The sequence below is a fragment of the Salvelinus fontinalis genome, chromosome 28, assembly GCF_029448725.1.
Source record: "Salvelinus fontinalis isolate EN_2023a chromosome 28, ASM2944872v1, whole genome shotgun sequence".
NCBI classification, from domain to species: Eukaryota; Metazoa; Chordata; class Actinopteri; order Salmoniformes; family Salmonidae; genus Salvelinus; species Salvelinus fontinalis.
The window spans coordinates 10414560-10430520 of record NC_074692.1 but is presented as its reverse complement, the minus strand read 5'-3'; the positions used below and the strand labels follow the sequence as shown (position 1 = coordinate 10430520).

Below are 15961 nucleotides of genomic sequence, written 5' to 3'. Positions count from 1 at the left end.
CAACCCAGGAGCCATGAAACAACATCCTAAAAACGTCCACTGGACAAACCAGGAACTATAAAAAGGTCCCCCAGAGAACATTCCCTTGGGATCATCATGCGACGGCCAGAGCACTACTAAAATGAAAGTCCTGAGAACTTCTTAAAAAGTTCCTGGTGGTCCTCAGTGAGGTCCTGGGAACTTAGTGAACTAGACAAAGCTCCCCCAGAGAACATTCCCTTGGGACCATCACTCAACATTCTTAGAACTATGTCAGAACGTTAGTGGGATAACATTGTGCCGAATCCCTTAAGGGAACTAATGAGAATATCGCTGAATATCCTCAGAACATCCCCTATTTGCTGGGTAGTGTTTAAAGATATTATCTGGGCGAAAGGGATAGAATCCCAGAACAGTATATGCCACTTTCCAGCATCATTTTGTCTGTGATCCATTGCTAGGAACTTATTGACTGCCAGAGGTCCTCACTCCTCAGCGGTGATGAAGTGTCTATTTGTTCGCCATAGTTCCATTCAAGAATGTTGCTGTCCTGTGCTGCTGCCCCAATCCTCCCTGAGAAATGAATTAGCACCGTTAGGGCATAATTTCTCACCCACTGTGTCCTCTGAGAGAAAATACTCCTCTCTGTTCCCCTTCTCTGCTAAATGAGTAAGAGGTGTAGAGAATAGCTGCTGCCGTGTCCTTCGGTGAACGTGTTGCAGTACAGTACCTGTCCCGGCTGGCCATCAACACCACTAATATATCCCTATCTGTGGGGACCCAGAGGTGTCCAACTCTTCACATTGGCCTGTACGCCACACTGACAATGCCCACACACCAGGCATTTGGACCAAGGTACAATTTTATATAACAAACAGTAATATCATCTTATATTGACATGATTGATCGTTTTGTTTGTTATTTGTATTGTGTTACCTCACATACAGTCATGACTGAAATGATTGGCAGCCTTGATAAAGATGAGCAAAAAAGATTGGATAAAATAATACAAATACTGAGCTACAGTGCCTTCGGAGAGTACTCAGACCCCTTGACTTTTTCCACATTTTGTTCGGTTATAGCCTTGATATAGAATTTATTAAATCGTTTTTTCCCCTCACTAATCTACACACAATACCCCATATTTTTTTTTACATTTAGGCTAATTCATAAAAAATAAATATCACATTTACATAAGTATTCAGACCCTTTACTCAGTACTTTGTTGAAGCACCTTTTACCGCCTGGAGTCTTCTTGGGTATGACACTACAAGCTTGGCACACCTGTATTTGGGGAGCTCCCAATCTTCAATCTTCTCTGCAGATGCTTTCAAACTCTGTCACCATTCCTCTTCTTCCACATCTTTAATATCCTTTGTCTGTGCTTATGGACTGCCCTCTTCAATTCAAACCAAAAGTTTTCAAAGGGGTTCAATCCCGGAGACTGAGATGGCCATTGCAAAATCTTTATTTTGTGCTCAATTAACCAACAATTAATTTCTTTGTGGAATTTAATGTGTGCTTGGGGTTATTGTCTTGCTGGAAAATCCACTTGCGGCCAAAGATTACTTGTTAAACAGGATCTATTTTTTGAGCAATTTTATTAGTGTAAAATAATATCATAAGTCAATTAAATAGCATACAATATATCTCAGTATTTGTATTATTTATTTTCCACAATCTTTATCAAGGGAGCCAATCATTTTGACCGTTACTGTATATTGTGTTCCCTCCCAGGTTTGCCAATGAGTTCAGAGTGCTGATGGAGCTGCGTAGTGTTCCACAGGAGGAGAAGTAGCCTGGTCACCGTGCTCAGTCCTTACAGCCACATCCAGCTGCAGCTCTGTCTTGTCCCACACTCGTCTCCACTCACCACAGACACTATGAGTATTTTGTTTGGTTCAGGTCCTAGCAATTTTGTTTGTAGAGTATATCTTGTAAATGAAGCTGAGATCCTTTGCTCTGAGAGCAAAAAAAAAATAGTAAGTCACGCAATATAAGTCAACTAATAGAAGTTTGTTAGTCCAGTAAACTCCCCTCCCCCTCATGTCTCTCTAGGTTCCCCGTACTGTAGGTATGCTGCCTGATGGCCAGCGGCACCATGTCTCTGTAGGTGTGTCCTCCAGCTGGCTGGCTCTTTATGTGGACTGTGAGCTGGTGGAGAGGGTGAACTGGACTTTCCCTGGACAGGACATTACCACTGATGGTCTGCTGATGCTGGGAGGCATCATTGAGGGCTTTGAGACACCATTTGAAGTGAGGGCTTATTGGATGCTCAAATGTAACTCTCACTTTTATCTGCAGTGTTTCCTAGTACAGTCACAGTATATCAAATCCTCTAAACATTTATGTGTTCCTCATTATGATTTGAGAGGTGTCTGCCACTCGATGGCAGTAGAGAGCAGTTAATATCCCATTTGACCAATTTCTAGGCTGTTGTCAGCTTGATTTACGTATTGAGAAGGATTTCACCTCATTTGTTTTATGTTTTTCTGCAGTTGTAATACTACAGTATATGTCTACATTCTGGATTTAGCTTTAAAATTCAATCATGCTATTACTTTATCTTGAGCGACGTAACAAAATGAAACAGACTACATAGATATGGGATTCTGGTCATTCTCTCTGCCTGCTCATGAATCCTCCCAGAGGGTTTACTGATTCTCCTAAAAACCAGCTCCTCTTCACTTAAATTCAATCCAGAGCCATTGCTCTTGGTGCCAATTAATCACAGGACGGACACAGGCAGGGTCTGGTTGCCATATCATATTTGCTCTAGTCAGTTCCTATATTACTATCACTGTACCGCCCAAGTAAGTATCTGGATGATCTCAGCCTACTGTATTGCAAAGACTCAAGGTTAGGGTCAGAACAGCTGGGCTGGTTGGAAGGCATGGGAATGTCATGGTCAGAGTAGGAATGTCCATGGGTGTTTACTATTTATACCTGACTGCCTCTCCAATGGCTCTGTCCTAAAGAAACCTCACATTGATCAGTGAGATAATCCAGTATTTTAGACTCTGACTGTGGTAAGCAATGAGGCTGGGTGGAAGGTTCCTTGGTTGCCATGGCACGGTGAGGTAGCCTAGGCAGAGAACTATGTAAATATTGTATACGTATTTATTGTTTCTAAGGGTGCGTTCGTAAATTTGCTCTGGCTGTCTACTCCAATTTCAGAGAACTCTCGTCTGAGTGTGCCAGAGCGCAGAATAATTGATGAATTTACGAACGGCCAGAGCGCACTCTGAGCTCACTCTGGCACTCCAGATTGAATTTACGAACACACCCTAAGTGTTTTTTGTTGCATTTCTTAATTTATTATGGGGGGTTTTGACTGCTCTAGGGTTTGATTACTATATCCTGTGGTCTTGACACTGAGTTGCAAGATCGTGATAAAGTCTGTCTGTTGACATGATAGGTAGCTAGCTGACTGGTGAGGCGTTTTGTTTAATCAGTTTGGAAGTATTCCACCAAGGACTGCACACTGTGTCCAGCAGTAGCAGAGGAAGTTCAGGGACTGTTCAGGAAATGCTCTTAACCACTGCCAAGACGTGGTGGTTTAGGTAGTCGTGGCATCCCCCAGGTGGGTGCTACATTCCTGGCAATGGAGGACCTGTACCAGAGGAGCGGCTCCAATGGAGTGAGTGACCATTCAGAGAAGCGGGTGTGGTGCACTGTTGAAGAGCTCCGGGCCTGTTTTTTTTCTGGACTGTTTTTGTTTCTCCTTGGCTGTCCAATCGATGCCCCCTCGCTGAACCTACATTAAACCTCCACTGCCTTTCCTGCCCAAACTGCCTCAGTTTCATCCCAAGCCCACTGACTTTCAATCTCCACCATTTCAACGTTTTATTTGTTGTTTTACTTTCTTTGAGACTCTTTGAAAAGTTCCAAAGCGTATTAATCATTATTATAAGCTCTGTAACCCAAGTATATCTAGTAGGCTAGGTCTACTATGTTATGTTTGTAAAAAAATAAAAATAAAAATGCATTTAAGAGGACCACAATGGAAAAACTTTTTCAAACTTTTTGTGTCATCCTCAATGATTTTAAATGCGTTATCCACGTGCGGTTGTATTGTGTTTTATATGATCAAATAAATCTATCTCTCTATAAGGTGGAATGTGAAGGTTTCCTTCCTGTGTGTCTGAGGGATCTCATCTTTCAGCAGCAGAGTGTTTCAGGTTTTTGTCTGTCTGTCTGGCTCCTCAGGGTGCTTTGAGACAGATGGCATTTGTGATGGGTGACCCCGACGCAGCCAGAGACTACTGTAACCTCCACCTTGTGTGTGACGAACCGGCCCCCAAACCTCCATGCTCCCTCAAGACACCCCACACACACCAGGTACTAACTAACTACAGCACTTTGCAGTCCTCTCTGGGATATTATCTGATAATATTTAACAAAAAATGAAGAAAATATGTATTCATTTTATACTGGATTAAAAACTGTTTTACATCTACTGCCTTTCTATTTTCCTCTCAAGATATTTCAGGATGTCGAGTTGTTCTCTGGTGACCTGCTAGATGACTTGAAAAACAGTACAGGGAGTTTCAGAGAGATCAGATAAAGCTGATGCTGTCATGGTGAGTATCCATGACAAGGAGACTTTACTGTAAGTTCTGTCATGTGGTTGATGTAAAGCCATGGGAGTCGGCCCAATTTAGACAAAAGCCACTGATTTGTCTGGGTTTGAATTCTTTAATCTCTTTTCAATGCATTACAGGATAATGGTTCCCTCACATGTGCTTCGGACAGAATTCCAGTGTACTAGTGGTAACAGTTATAGTAATCTACGCTTATGGAACAAAATGAAAGGCAAATAAGTGACAGATGGAATGGGTGTTTAGATGTATTGCCTAATCAATCCGGAAAGTGTATCATTGATGGAAGTGAGGTTAGGGAATTCCACAGATTTCTCATTTGTCCCCATAAAGCCCTAGTTTTATTTTCCTAATGGGGAAGGCTGTGATTCATTTGAGTCCTGGGAACAGGCCGGGTGCAGAGCCGGCCACTTCAGAGCAGTGTGTGTGCAGAAAACAGCACAGGCTTTGACAAACACCCAATCAGGGAGGGATATGGGGCTGCCCTTGCCCTGGGACTCACACTGCGCTGCAGCTTCCAGATACATCCACAGTACTGTTACCAGCTGGCCTGAAAACTCTTTACCCACCTCACAGGATATACTATAGGCTTAAAAAGACCAAGTGCATACTTCAGTATTAGCTGTGTAAACTTGTTATTTTAAACAATTGATTAGGAGTGTTGAAGTTGCCATTTTTGTGGCTTTATTGCAAGTTTTCTGAGCAAAAATAAAAAATTATTAAATAAAAAACATTTCATTGTTGGACATAAAAGACTGTAAAATCACCAGGAATTCAGCTCAAAGTGATTTTAATTTAGGAAATATGTTCCGGCCACCGACCAGCTGCTGAAGGAAAAATCGTCCCACTGCTGAATGTAATTGGGGATCCCTGCCTAATTGCAATATGGTTGTCAATGGCTGTAATAGACTTGGTGAAATTCTGTTTAAACAGTCGGTGGCTGTACTATACATAAAAAAACATGTACTGCCTTCGTTGATCTGTGTTATGTACATAGGATGTTTGAGAATTGCGTTAAGGGTTTTCACTGTTTTCTTGAACTGGCCTTGCTTGCTGAGCGTCCTCAAATGCCCCAGAACATCATACCTTTAGTACAACAATGATAGTTCCACCAGTCCATACCTGTCTAGCCTGCCTTGCTGTAGAGATCATCAGTCGACCACTAAAGGAGGGTAAGTACTGATTTGTATCTTGAACTCAAGGTGTTGAGACTTGCAGATGGCCTTATGGGCTCCACTTCACTTGTTGAAAGGTCAAACTGAGTGTGACATAACATTTATCTTGTCTGACCGTCCCGATACACTCACTCTCTCCTGTTTTAGATGAGAGGTATGGGCCACAGAAGGTGCCAAAGAGCCTTTGGATTGTTATACAGAAGAACTTAAACTCAGGATCAGATAAGGACTACATCTCTTATCCATTTACCCAAAACATCTGAGTCTTGCAGTGAAAGAGAAAGTGAGGGGACTGCTCATCTGACACATACTAGGTTAACCTACTAATGAACCACAATATGGCTCTCAAATGCCATTTTTCATGAAATGTCCTGTTGGATCACTGATATTAGGATCTGTACTGTTTTTTGGTCAGATATTATGCATTTTACCACAATTTCCACAAAATTCTCATTACCGCAACAGTCCAGAAAAGTTACAAACAAGAAATGCCTGAGTTAAACATAACACTGAAAATAAAAATATAAAAAAGTGAATTATTATAAAATGAAATCAGACTTTTTCCTAATTAAAGCTTTTTTGCCATATCGGTAATGAGAATGCGAGGTAAAGATGGTGTTTGAGAATAAGAACCTCATTCTGAAGGCTTATAAGCAAATAAATTAACATAACTTCTACTATTCCTCTAGATGCATCATGGGTGAATAAAACTTTTCTTAAAAATTGATTGGAGTTTTTGCAGCAACTTGAAAAAGTGTTACGGGTAATGACACACATGTCCACAGACAGTGTGTTTGTACGTAATAAATAGTATGGCTTAATGTTAACTTCAGCTAGTATACCATTGTTATGATTTATGGACAAGCTACAGCAACATTATGTGTTTTATTAAAATATGTTAGGTTTTCTAAAGTAAAATTGTCTAAAATTACCGGAGATTATTTTGGGGGGGTTAAATTTGACAAATTAGTTTTTCTCGGCCGAACCCATGCTATTCCGAAATGTCAATAATAAACCATTCGATTTTAACTTTGGGTTAATGATGGCGGATTGATCGATTTCAACATTTTTAGTATACGTTTTTTCAAGATGAGTGATGAGAAGAGAATCGTCCAGCCCATTGGGTATTTCACTACACCCCCATATGCCATGTCTTGAAATGTCCAGACAGACGGATTAAAAGTACGTTTACATTGTAATACTTCTGACAGATTTCTAGCTCCACCCACGACTTTATTCGTTGTACTCCTAAGACTCTGCCGTTGTGCTGTAGAATTTTAGAATTTTGTCTGTTGTATAATAAATTCTATACATTAGTTATTTACTGGATAAAGTGTACATTTTTGTTGACTGTAATTTTGTTAGTTATGCTCCAACTTTCCCTCCATGTTGGGCCACCATCAGTTCTTTTTAAGTTTTGGTTCCAACAGTTTATCTTTTTACTAAGATTGGCAGTTGTATATGCTCTTTGCAAGGTTTGGTGTATCTTCCCTATCGTATAAACATCCCTTTCTGACTCAAATAAGATTCCCTCAAGGTTGCCCTGATCTGATGTCCAAAAGATTTAAAATCAAAATTTCTTGATACCTAACTTTTAAGTTGCATGCATTTGAAACTATCTACATTGGTCAGTCCAAAATTACTTTAATTTTTTTAAGCATTAAACATTAAACACATTTCGGTAATGAGAATTTCGGGTGAAAGAATTCTGGTGAAAATGTTACATGTATTTAAAGTAAGTCACTGCCAAAACCTAGACATCTTAATCCTCAGAATGATAGTTGATTTTTACAGATGCCTCATGGTTTTGTAACTCAATTTGCTACAGAAATGTTTAAAACTGGTTTCATGAGAATCACCCAGAAACAGCAGAGGGAGCACCCCCCTATCCACATCGAAAGGACAGTAGTGGAGGTGGAACGTTTTAAGTTCCTCTATGTACACTTCACAGACAAACTGAAATGGTCCACCCACAAAGACAGTGTGGTGAAGAAGGCGCAACAGCGCCTCTTTAATCTCAGGAGGCTGAAGAAATTTGGCTTGTCACCTAAAACCCTCACAAACTGTTACAGATGCACAATTGAGAGCATCCTGTCAGGCTGTATCACCGCCTGGTACAGCAACTGCAACGCCCTCAACTCCAAGGCTCTCCAGAGGGTGGTGTCACACCCTGGCCTTAGTATTATTGGTTTTCTTTATTATTGTAGTTAGGTCAGGGTGTGACATGGGTAATGTTTATGTTTTGTTGTTTTGGGTGTTTATTTGGTAAAGGGGTTAATGGTTGTAGTGTATGGTTTTGTGTTGAGTGTAGATGTCTAGTATTGTCTATGGTGGTTAGTATTCTAGGAGAGTCTATGGTTGCCCGAATGAGTTCCCAATTAGAGACAGCTGATTTCGGTTGTCTCTGATTGGGAGCCTTATTTAGGGTAGCCATAGGCTCTCATTGGTTGTGGGTAATTGTCTATGTAAGAACGTTAGTAGCCTGTATGTTTGTGCACAACGTTTGTAGCTTCACGGTCGTTTTGTTATTTTGTTAGTTTGTAAAGTGTTTTTGTGTCGTGTTCATCTTCGTTCGTGTTTAATAAAAGAAGATGGCATATTTTCCAAATGCTGCATTTTGGTCCATTAATCCGCCACACGATCGTGACAGAATTACCCACCATAGGACCAAGCGGCATGGAAGGCGGCAACAGGACCTACCACCAAAGGATTTCTGGAGTTGGGAGGAAATTCTAGACGGGAGAGGACCCTGGTCACAGCCAGGGGAATATCACTGCCCCAAGGCAGGGATAGAGGCAGCAAGGCGACACGGGAGGAAGCCCAAGAGACAGCACAAAAATTTTTTTGGAGGGGGGCACTTGGAGCAGTCGGCGAAGTTGAGGGGTGAGTCTGAGTGTGTCGAGGAATTATTGGACAGATTGGAGGAGAGTGAACGAAGGGGAGATTATGAGACATTCGAAGAGTTGTTGACGAAATTGGAGGAGAGTGAAGAGAGAGAGCTGTTGATTTGGCAGAGTATGCATGGCATTTTCCCTGAGGAGCGTGTTAGCTGTCCGATGCCACCTGTGTCAGTTCCTCGTACTCAGCCTGAAACTCGTGTTAAAGTTCCGGAAGATTTGATGCCGGCTATACACACCAGGTCTCCAGTACACCTTCACAACCCAGTGTGTCCTGTTTCTACTTTGTGCACTCATCCTGAGATGCATGTCCCCAGCACTGTACCATTAGTTCCGGCACCAAGCACTAGGTCTAAGGTGCGTCCCCAGAGCCCTTTACGCACTGTTCCTGCTCCCCGTACTAGCTTTGAGGTGCGTGTTTCCAGCCCATTACCACCAGTGCCTACACCACGCATCAAGCTTCCTGGGTGTTTCCAGAGCCCTGTTGTTCCTCCACGTACTAGCCCTGTGGTGCGTGTCTCCAGCACATTACCACCAGTGCCTACACCACGCACCAAGCCCTCTGTGTGTTTCCAGAGTCCTGTACGCACTGTTCCTTCTCCCCGTACTCGCCCTGATCTGCGGGTCCTCAGCCCGGTACCACCAGTACCGGTACCACGCAAAAGGCCTATAGTACGCCTTGAGAGTCCAGTGTGCCCTGTTGCTGCTCCCCGCATTAGCCCTGAGATGCGTGTCCCCAGTCCGGTACCACCAGTTCCGGCCCCACGCACTAGGCTTAATGTGCGTCCCCAGGGTCCAGTATGCCCTGTTCCTGCTCCCCGCACTAGCCCTGAGATGCGTATCCCCAGCCCGGTACCACCAGTTCCGGCCCCACGCACTAGGCCTAATGTGCGCTCCCAGGGTCCAGTATGCCCTGTTCCTGCTCCCCGCACTAGCCCTGAGATGCGTGTCCCCAGTCCGGTGCCACCAGTTCCGGCCCCACGCACTAGGCCTACAGTGCGCCTCAGCCGGCAGGAGTCTGCCGTCTGCACAGCATTGACTGAACTGCTCGTCTCCCCAGCGCCATCTGAGCCATCCGTCTCCCCAGCGCCATCTGAGCCATCCGTCTCCCCAGCGCCATCTGAGCCATCCGTCTGCAATGAGCCTGCAAAGCCGCCCGTCTGCCATGAGCCCACTGAGCCGTCCGCCAGACAGGAGCCGCTAGAGCCGCCAGCCAGACAGGAGCCGCTAGAGCCGTCCGTCAGACAGGATCTGCCAGAGCCGCCAACCAGACAGGATCTGCCAGAGCCGCCAACCAGACAGGATCTGCCAGAGCCGCCAACCAGACAGGAGCAGCCAGATCAGTCAGCCAGCCATGAGCAGCCAGATCCGTCAGCCAGCCATGAGCAGCCAGATCCGTCAGCCAGCCATGAGCAGCCAGATCCGTCAGCCAGCCATGAGCAGCCAGATCCGTCAGCTAGCCATGAGCAGCCAGATCCGTCAGCTAGCCATGAGCAGCCAGATCCGTCAGCTAGCCATGAGCAGCCAGATCCGTCAGCTAGCCATGAGCAGCCAGATCCGTCAGCTAGCCATGAGCAGCCAGATCCGTCAGCTAGCCATGAGCAGCCAGATCCGTCAGCCAGCCATGAGCAGCCAGATCCGTCAGCCAGCCATGAGCAGCCAGATCCGTCAGCCAGCCATGAGCAGCCAGATCCGTCAGCCAGCCATGAGCAGCCAGATCAGTTAGCCAGCCATGAGCAGCCAGATCTGTCAGCCAGCCATGGGCTGTCCCTCAGTCCGGAGCTGCAGTCCCTCAGTCCGGAGCTGCAGTCCCTCAGTCCGGAGCTGCCATTCCTCAGTCCGGAGCTGCCCCTTCCCCTGGTGCTGCCCCTTCCCCTGGTGCTGCCCCTTCCCCTGGTGCTGCCCCTTACCCTGGTGCTGCCCCTTACCCTGGTGCTGCCCCTTACCCTGGTACTGTCCCTGACCCTAGTACTGCCCCTGACCCTGGTACTGCCCCTGACCCTGGTACTGCCTCTTACCCTGGTACTGCCCCTTAGTCTGGAACTGCCCCTGAATGCAATGGGGTTAATGTGGAGGGGGGTTGTTTGGAGAAAGCCTAGGAGGTGGTTAGGTACTGTGGTGACGAGGGGACCGCGACCAGAGCCGGAGCCGCCACCGTGGAAGGAAGCCCACCCAGACTCTCCCCTAGACTGTGTATGGTGCGCCCGGAGTTCGCGCCTCAAGGGGGGGGTTATGTCACACCCTGGCCTTAGTATTATTGGTTTTCTTTATTATTGTAGTTAGGTCAGGGTGTGACATGGGTAATGTTTATGTTTTGTTGTTTTGGGTGTTTATTTGGTAAAGGGGTTAATGGTTGTAGTGTATGGTTTTGTGTTGAGTGTAGATGTCTAGTATTGTCTATGGTGGTTAGTATTCTAGGAGAGTCTATGGTTGCCCGAATGAGTTCCCAATTAGAGACAGCTGATTTCGGTTGTCTCTGATTGGGAGCCTTATTTAGGGTAGCCATAGGCTCTCATTGGTTGTGGGTAATTGTCTATGTAAGAACGTTAGTAGCCTGTATGTTTGTGCACAACGTTTGTAGCTTCACGGTCGTTTTGTTATTTTGTTAGTTTGTAAAGTGTTTTTGTGTCGTGTTCATCTTCGTTCGTGTTTAATAAAAGAAGATGGCATATTTTCCAAATGCTGCATTTTGGTCCATTAATCCGCCACACGATCGTGACAGGTGGTGCGGTCTGCACAACGCATCACCGGGGGCAAACTACCTGACCTCCAGGACACCTACAGCACCCGATGTCACAGGAAGGTCAAAAAGATCATCAAGGACAACAACCACCCAAGCCACTGCCTGTTCACCCTGCTACCATCCAGAAGGCGAGGTCAGTACAGGTGCATCAATGCTGGGACCTAGAGACTGAAAAACAGCGTCTATCTCAAGGCCATCAGACTGCTGAACAGCAATCACTAACTCAGAGAGGCTGCTGCCTCCATAGACACTCACTAGTCACTTTAAACAATGTCACTTTAATAATGTTTACATATCTTACATTACTCATCTCATATGTATATACTGTTTCTTATACCGTCTATTGCATCTTGCATATGACGCTCGGCCATCGCTCATTCATTGCACCTGTAAATAGCCCATCCAACTACCTCATCCCCATACTGTATTTATTTATTTATTTTGCTCCTTTGCACCCTAGTGTCTCTACTTGCACATTCATCTTCTGCACATCTATCACTCCAGTGTTTAATTGCTATATCGCAATTACCTCGCCACTATGGCCTATTTTATTGCCTTACCTCCCTTATCTTACCTCATTTGCACACACTGTATATATATATATATATATATATATATACATTTCTACTGTATGTTTGTTTATTCCAAGTGTAACTTTGTGTTATTGTGTGTGTCGAACTGCTTTGCTTTAACGTGGCCAGGTCGCAGTTGTAAATGAGAACTTGTTCTCAACTAGCCTACCTGGTCAAATAAAGGTGAAATAAAAATAAAAAATAAATAAAAATGTATATGTATGTAACAGTTTAGCTTCCGTCCCTCTCCTCGTCCCTACCTGGGCTCGAACCAGGGACTCTCTGCACACATAGACAACAGCCACCCTCGAAGCATCGTTACCCATCGCGCCACAAAAACCTGCTTGCAGAGCAAGGGGAACAACTACTTCAAGGTCTCAGAGCGAGTGACGTCACCGATTGAAACGCTATTAGTGCGCACCCCGCTAACTAGCAAGCCATTTCACATCGGTTACATGTACATATTCTTATTCCATCCCTTTAGATTTGTGTGTATTAGGTAGTTATTGGGGAATTGTTGTATTACTTGTTAGATATTACTGCACTGTCGGAACTAGAAGCACAAGCATTTCGCAACACTCGCATTAACATCTGCTAACCATGTGTATGTGACCAATACAATTTGATTTGATTTTTAGGGGGTTACTTTACAAAGGGCAATAGCATAAAAAGTGAGCTTGCAGGTCAGGGGTAATTTCCTGCAAGTCAAGGCAAATCTAGATCAGCCCTAGAACTGTTTGCAACTTGCCAACTACTTCACTCAAACCACAACCTCGTGACTCACAACCTTATGTGGTGTTTCATTACATTCTATCCCAAGCAGCAGGTTCAAAATAACATGTACTAACTGTTTTGCCACTTATTGGCTGCAACCTAGATTTCAATTGGAGCAGGGCAAAATATTATACAGTATCCCTCATGCGTGCATCCTCCTTTGGTAGCTTGTAAGTGACATCATTGAAATGGCAAAGGGGAGGAACAAGAAATAAACAGTCATGGCTCATGGTTGCCAAGCTTCTGTACCTCACTAGAAAGCAGAGTAATTATGGCCCATGCTTGTGGTAGTTCTGCTCTCCGCTTCTGTACCACACAGCTCTCTTTGTTCTCGTACACATTGGCAGTCCTTGTCTATCATCTGCGACTTTGACCTCAGACCATATTCACTGGGCTATAATTAAGCAAAAAGGCTTGAAGGGGTGTGGTATATGGCCACAACCAAAAACCCTGCAGTGCCTTAATGCTATTATAAGTTGGTTACCAATGTAAGTAGAGCAGTAAAAAATAAATGTTTTGTCATACCTGTGGTATACGGTCTGATATACCACGGCTGTCAGCCAATCAGCATTCAGAACTTGAACCACCCAGTTTATAACTTAGTTCAACCCACTACAGCCAAATACAAACAGTATATGAGAAGGTGCTGAAAAAAGTGTTGCTTTATTACTAGCCCATTGTCTCCCATCACTATTCACACCCTTGCTAAAGTCTCCATAATGGAAACCACATGTCTAATACAGAACTGTGTCCTGGCCTTCAATGTTGTAAGTGTAGAGAGCAGCATATTCCACGGACAGAGGTTCTGGAAGCAGTTATCTAGCCTCTGTAGATTATGTGATGGGACTGATGGAAGTTTATTTGCTAAGGGCTTTTCCTCTTAAGTTTCCAGTCTAGTGAAAATGGGGAAAACTTCAAGGGATTTTTCCCACTCTCAAGTAAAGCATATTCTGCAGTGGCTTCCCCTTGGTTGATGCTGTTCCCATGGTTTCTCATTAATCCCCATAATCCCTCCTGTTTTAATGACCTTGTGGTCACTGCTGATTTGATTCTGAATGCTTTAGGTCTCCAGCGTAATCCTTTTATTTAAATCAAATTAGCCTCTGTCAGATCATTAACCGATCACAGCTACGGTTTTCTACTAAGTTTCATATGACATCTCTGTCTCTGTGGCCTCACTGTGCCATTTCAACGGCTCTGAAGTCCCTTTGCTATTAGTAATTGGACTCCAGTTACAGTATGTGTGTGATCCTTTCCATTTTCCCACCAAGTTCTTTCATTCACCCCTTGGTATGTTAAATCATACAAAGGATTTCATTACAAACATTAGCACATTCATATCACGTAGTACTTGGATGTCCTAAGATCCACCTGTGTCCTGGGCAACTGTGATAAAGTGAGTGGGACCGCAGCCCAGCGTGTGTCTGTGTCTTCCTGCTCACAAGGAGAGCACTGGGCGAGAGCACAGCATACTAACCGTGGGAGGACTCCTGTGGTCTAGGAGTGGTGCAGAAGGAGTGGTTGCTCTCCTCTTGTACTGTAGCCATGCAGTTTTTGATCTGGATACTGGGCTGCTTAATGCTGGATTCTTTCCAGCTTGGACTATGCGTGGAGGGTCGATGAAGAGCATCTCACATGGTAGGGAACCCAAAGAAAATTGACTGTGGATACTTTAGGGAGAATTCACTAACTATAGTGCATAGTGGTGATCAGGTTGTAGATGTGAATGTCAAATACATTTGCTGCTGTGCTGACTACAGTAACACTATTGTACTCAGAACTGCTTAGATATCCCAGATGTGACATCCACTGTTGTGATTGTGTTGATGAAGTGCAGTGTATTTTCATCATGGTTATTAGGACATGTTTTGCTTCCCCTACGTCTCACAGACATTGAGATGATTTTGCCTTGTTAACATTTTCTTTGCTGTTGTTTAGCTGGCCGTTGGGGTATTATACTTTAGCCTGAAGACAGAGACTCCACTAAACAGAGACTCCACTAAACAGAGACTCCGCTAAACGGAGACTCCGCTAAACAGAGACTCCGCTAAACAGAGACTCCGCTAAACAGAGACTCCACTAAACAGAGACTCCACTAAACAGAGACTCCACTAAACAGAGACTCCGCTAAACGGAGACTCCGCTAAACGGAGACTCCGCTAAACGGAGACTCCGCTAAACAGAGACTCCGCTAAACAGAGACTCCGCTAAACAGAGACTCCGCTAAACAGAGACTCCGCTAAACAGAGACTCCGCTAAACAGAGACTCCGCTAAACAGAGACTCCACAAAACAGAGACTCCACTAAACAGAGACTCCACTAAACAGAGACTCCACTAAACAGAGACTCCACTAAACAGAGACTCCACTAAACGGAGACTCCGCTAAACGGAGACTCCGCTAAACAGAGACTCCGCTAAACGGAGACTCCACTAAACGGAGACTCCGCTAAACGGAGACTCCGCTAAACGGAGACTCCGCTAAACGGAGACTCCGCTAAACGGAGACTCCGCTAAACAGAGACTCCACTAAACAGAGACTCCACTAAACGGAGACTCCGCTAAACAGAGACGCCGCTAAACAGATTCATATGACGCAATTGTTTCTTTGCCAGCACATGCGGGTACGTCATTGTCAAAAAAAGGTTTTCTTATGGCCTTGTTGTAGAAAATCTGAAATTCTGCCATCTTTTGTGATCTATCCTAAAATAGAATGTGACTCCAACGCAAGATGTGGTATGGGAATTATACTTACAGAACAAAGGGAAATGTCAAATATATTATAACTAATAACACATTATTCTAGGGGCCTGTGAAATACTTTGAACCGACTGTTGTGCTTGCTTCATCTCTGTATTACATCACGATTCATCCCCTTTTTACTCTTCTACAAATATCCAATTTCCCCCTCTAGTAATACACTTCCTCATAACATCTCTGGTTATTATATATAGCTCGGGATGATGGAGTGCATTTGCCCAGCTGCATTTTCAGACACATGGCCGGTGAAGAGCATCCTCATACCTGTGTCTAAGCCTTTGATAAATGGTCCTCCTCATCATTTATTGTTAGGTCATCCCATACAGATTTATCCCCTGCCCTTTCTTCAGGAATCTCTCACATGGTGCGCCACCACACTAGAGTCTCTGGGTGAAATGGTCTTTGTTGACATATATCTTCCAGTCTGGCCAGTAGAGATAACCTTGTTAGCTAAATGTCTTC

General features: G+C 44.3%; 1 protein-coding gene across 1 annotated transcript in view; it reads left to right on the top strand.

The window, feature by feature from the left end:
* Positions 1–805: 805 nt before the first annotated feature.
* Positions 806–15961, top strand: part of LOC129825890 (uncharacterized) — a 30198-nt gene continuing 15042 nt past the window's right edge. The window contains exons 1-3 of the mRNA XM_055886009.1: positions 806–834; positions 1717–1773; positions 2106–2260. Coding sequence (XP_055741984.1) covers positions 806–834; positions 1717–1773; positions 2106–2260 — 241 coding nt within the window. The remainder of the gene's footprint in view (positions 835–1716; positions 1774–2105; positions 2261–15961) is intronic.